The sequence below is a fragment of the Phoenix dactylifera genome, chromosome 11 (genome assembly GCF_009389715.1).
Source record: "Phoenix dactylifera cultivar Barhee BC4 chromosome 11, palm_55x_up_171113_PBpolish2nd_filt_p, whole genome shotgun sequence".
NCBI classification, from domain to species: domain Eukaryota; kingdom Viridiplantae; phylum Streptophyta; class Magnoliopsida; order Arecales; family Arecaceae; genus Phoenix; species Phoenix dactylifera.
Genome location: NC_052402.1, coordinates 13467451 through 13471832, shown reverse-complemented (window position 1 = coordinate 13471832; position 4382 = coordinate 13467451). Strand labels below are relative to the sequence as shown.

At 45.2% G+C, this 4382-nt stretch overlaps 1 protein-coding gene across 1 annotated transcript; it reads left to right on the top strand.

Moving 5' to 3' along the window:
- The first annotated feature begins 406 nt into the window (after window positions 1-406).
- On the top strand, window positions 407-4382 carry LOC103722026 (carotenoid cleavage dioxygenase 8 homolog B, chloroplastic-like). The gene is made up of 6 exons (XM_008812442.3): window positions 407-700; window positions 1700-2443; window positions 2545-2738; window positions 3611-3800; window positions 3888-3990; window positions 4105-4382. Exons 1-6 carry the CDS (start codon window positions 407-409, stop codon window positions 4254-4256), a joined length of 1677 nt encoding a protein of 558 aa, XP_008810664.2. The 3' UTR covers window positions 4257-4382.

Here is a 4382-nt window from a genome sequence, read left to right as displayed (position 1 = left end):
TAGACCTATCCCACCTCTTGTCATGGCCCTTTTTGTCAACGAAATCATAAATATCAGTTGACATCGGTGTCCACATTACAGGTGCCCTAAGGCGATAATGTTAATGAAGATTTTGATAACAATATACGGCACCATCTATTAGAAAATTCTATAAGCTGAATCTTCTACGTGTAATTCTGATTTGGTTTAGGGCATGTAATCTTCGAACAGTGTTGGTTCAATAACTACAGTTGGCACTTCACCAACCATTTTTGTAAAGCGATCTCGTCCTCTGGCAAACGAGAATACTAAAGAAGATCCCCCCACGAGGGCCGAGAAGCTATATATATTCCCAAACACCTAGTTCAAACGCATACATGATCCTTGTACTCTCTCTTCTACATCCCTTTTGGTGCCCCAAGTCTCCATGGCTTCTATTTTGTTCTCTCCTGCTTTTCAAGCCACTGCTATCTTCCCTTCCACCTGGTCTGAGCTGAACAGGTCCGGTCCACCAAGACTCAGTTCGATCCTTCCGAGGGGCCGACCTCAAGAACTAGAGTCCCTCAAGGTGAGTGTCGAAGCCGAGCCACGAGTCACTGCCCCACTGCAGTTGGTCGAGACCGAACGTTGTGTCGATGGGAAGCTCGCGGCGTGGACCAGCATCCGGCAAGAGCGGTGGGAGGGGGAGCTGGTTGTCGAGGGAGAGATCCCACTTTGGCTGGTAAGATGCATAACATGATCCTCTTCAATCATCTCTGTATATGATTCTGCAACTAGATAATAATTTTGTTCATTTTAATGCAACTTGTAGTGAGTTGGAGAAATAGTTGACACCTACGTTTGGAGTTTCTAGCTTTAAAAATTGTGGGATAAAAGGACAAAATTACATACCTATCATTTCTAGTTTAGAGGCAGACACACCTTCAAGACATCCATCAGATACCTTCTTGGTGACCGTGACACGAACCTTTCCCTAGTTTGACATCATCTCCCTCTGAAGGGCCACCGAATGAGAGAAGATCGAGGATGGGTACGCCAACTTATGTTGACCAACCAAAAAATAACGGTGTCTTTGACATTAAGTATTGAAGGAGGAAACTGAATTATAATGAAGCATGTAACATCTAAATCCCTTTGTTGCTAAGATGTATTTATCTTTGAATGGTGTTAATGTCACCTTGAGATGATTTAAAATCCTTCTCGATCCACAGATAATCCTTACTCCAAGCCAAAAGCTAGCATAAGTCGGAGCTAAACCATCTAGCTTGGCTTCTCTTAGTACATAATTTAGCTAGGTAAAGATCAGAAAAAAAAAGGGACAACACCATAGTCCTAACCGTCCAGGCAATGAACTCATTCGGCGGTTCATAGTTCACACTTTTGCACGAAGACATGAACTAAAAAGATGACAAAGTGCCGCACCCCATCCATAATGCCCAAATTATGGAAAGCTCCACAATTTCTTTCTTTTGTGTTGCCGGACCTGAGGTGGAATCAAACCGAGGTCATTTTCCAATCCGTTTCAAGGAGATACCACCAACGATGACCTGTGACGACACACCTTTCCAGCTCGTACGAATCACAGAGAGACCCCTGAAACGTGGTCGGAATTTAGCAAAATCATAGGAATCTTCGTTAAAATTATGTCTTATCTGCAAAGCTAATCCATGAAATTAATTACGATTTCTTAGCCCATCCAATTTGGCACCATGTCATGCAGAACGGTACGTACCTAAGGAACGGGCCCGGACTCTGGAACATAGGGGACTACAACTTCCGCCACCTCTTCGATGGCTATGCCACTATTGTCCGCCTCCACTTCGAGAACGGCAGGCTCTTCTTCGGCCACCGCCAAATCGAGTCGGAGGCATACAAAGCCGCCATGAAGAACAAGCGCATATGCTACCGCGAATTCTCCGAAGCCCCGAGACCCGACAGCTTCCTCGCCTACGTCGGCGAGCTCGCCAGCTTCTTCTCCGGCGCGTCCCTCACCGACAACGCGAACACCGGCGTCGTCGAGCTCGGGGACGGCCGGGTCGTCTGCCTCACCGAGACCATCAAAGGCTCCATCCAGATCAATCCCCACACGCTGGAGACCGTCGGGAAGTTCGAGTACACCGACAACTTGGGCGGGCTGATCCACTCGGCGCATCCCATCGTGACCGAGACGGAGTTCTTGACGCTGTTGCCTGACCTCGTGAGGCCGGGGTACACGGCGGTGAGGATGGAGCCGGGGACCAACGAGCGGAAGGTGATCGGTAGGGTGAATTGCCGGGGAGGCCCGGCGCCCGGTTGGGTGCACTCTTTTCCGGTGACCGAGCACTATGTGGTGGTGCCGGAGATGCCACTGAGGTACTGCGCCCAAAATCTTTTCAGGGCCGAGCCCACTCCACTGGAGAAGTTCGAGTGGCACCCAGAGTCCGGAAGCTACGTGCATGTCATGTGTAAAGCTAGTGGAAAGATTGTAAGCACTTCTGACTCCTTAAATTTTGTTAACTTGGATTGCCGGACACCACAAGTCCAGTTTAATGTTAATTAAATGATTTGATTTGATATATGTTCTAGGTGGCAAGCGTGGAGGTGCCACCCTTTGTTACGTTCCATTTCATCAATGCATATGAGGAGAAGGATGAGAATGGTAGGGCCACTTCCATCATCGCCGACTGCTGCGAGCACAACGCCGACACCACGATTCTCGCCAAGCTTCGCCTCCAGAATCTGAGGTCATTCGCTGGCCAAGACGTGCTGCCGGATGCTAGGTATATTCTCTCACGATTATGTCGTCACCTTTTCTAGATAAATAGCTACAGCATTCGAGAATGGCTAGTTAGCCATCCGGCCTCTTACTTTTTCATATATATATCATTTGTTTGGTGGTAAGAAGGAAGAGGATACGTGTGAAGGTATATTAGTCATGGTTTACTAGTAGTTCCATGTCTTAGACCAAGAACGATGCTAAAATAACATATAATCCTCACAAAAATTCTGAGTGAGTGTTTCAGAAAACTACTTATAATAGAGGAAGCCAAACCAGCTACAAAGACATTTTAATATAGCTCTTAGGTTGTTATATATAATGCAGTTATATAATAATTCCAGTTCATTAAAAATTATCACAATAGAGTGTAAAAGAGACATTTTAATATCAGTACTTCTTCAGAAATAAACAGAAGGAATAACCACATATATAATAAATGAATTTTGCTCAAGAAATAACTATTGCAGCATGATTTTCAATCATTTTTCTCAAAAATATAACAAACAAATTTTCTCCAATATCACAATAATTTTATTATGACAAGAATTCATTTCTCCCTACATCATGTGGGCGAGAATTAGAAAACATCAAGCTGCAAGCACTCATGGTCCATGATATTTTGGTATATATAAAACACTTAGAACGTCATGATCCATTGAAACATTGAATTTTGCTGCACAACCCCTCATGACACACATCGCTCTATGGTCAAGCATATGCGACGACAGCCGAGTAAACCACTTAATGATTAGTGGTCACTAGAACAGCTATTGCTTACTTCAGAAAGCATAGTCATAAGAAAAAGAAATAAAAGGTCATTATCTTTCTTTATAATAAGGTTTATGTAAAGATATACTGTTAATGGCATAACAGGGTGGGCCGTTTTCGGATACCTTTGGATGGGAGCCCAGAAGGGGAGCTGGAGGCAGCACTGGACCCAGAGGAGCACGGGAGGGGGATGGACATGTGCAGCATCAATCAGGCTCATCTGGGCCAGAAGTATAGATACGCCTATGCCTGTGGGGCCCAGAGGCCGTGCAACTTCCCCAACACTCTCACAAAGGTTCACTTCATATTCTGCGGCCCAGTTAAACAATTTGTCGTGCATGGTTCTGCGGCTAATCTTAGCTGATTCTGGGTGCAATTTTAGATCGATTTGGTGAAGAAGAAGGCTAAGAACTGGCACGATGAGGGTGGAGTGCCTTCAGAGCCCTTTTTTGTAGCCAGACCTGGGGCTACTGAGGAGGATGATGGTGAGTTAAATGTTACCTATGTAGTTGTTATAGTTGTTCCTTGGCCTATTAGCAGCTAATTCAAGGGGCTTTTGGAAAAAAGCCAGAATGAACAAGGTTTTGATCAATTCACAGGTGTGGTGATATCAATGGTCAGTGATAAAAATGGTGGAGGTTACGCACTGGTACTCGATGGGTCCACCTTCGAGGAAATCGCACGTGCCAAGTTCCCATATGGACTTCCTTATGGGCTGCATGGGTGCTGGATTCCAAAGAAGGCTTCATAATGTGGTGTCACTAAAGCATGCATCTGTGGAGACTATGGTTCGTGGGGGGTGTTAGCCTTGTAATTAAGCTCCAATAACATGGAAATAGGAATTAACTAAATGTATTGTATTGTGGGCCTTCCACTC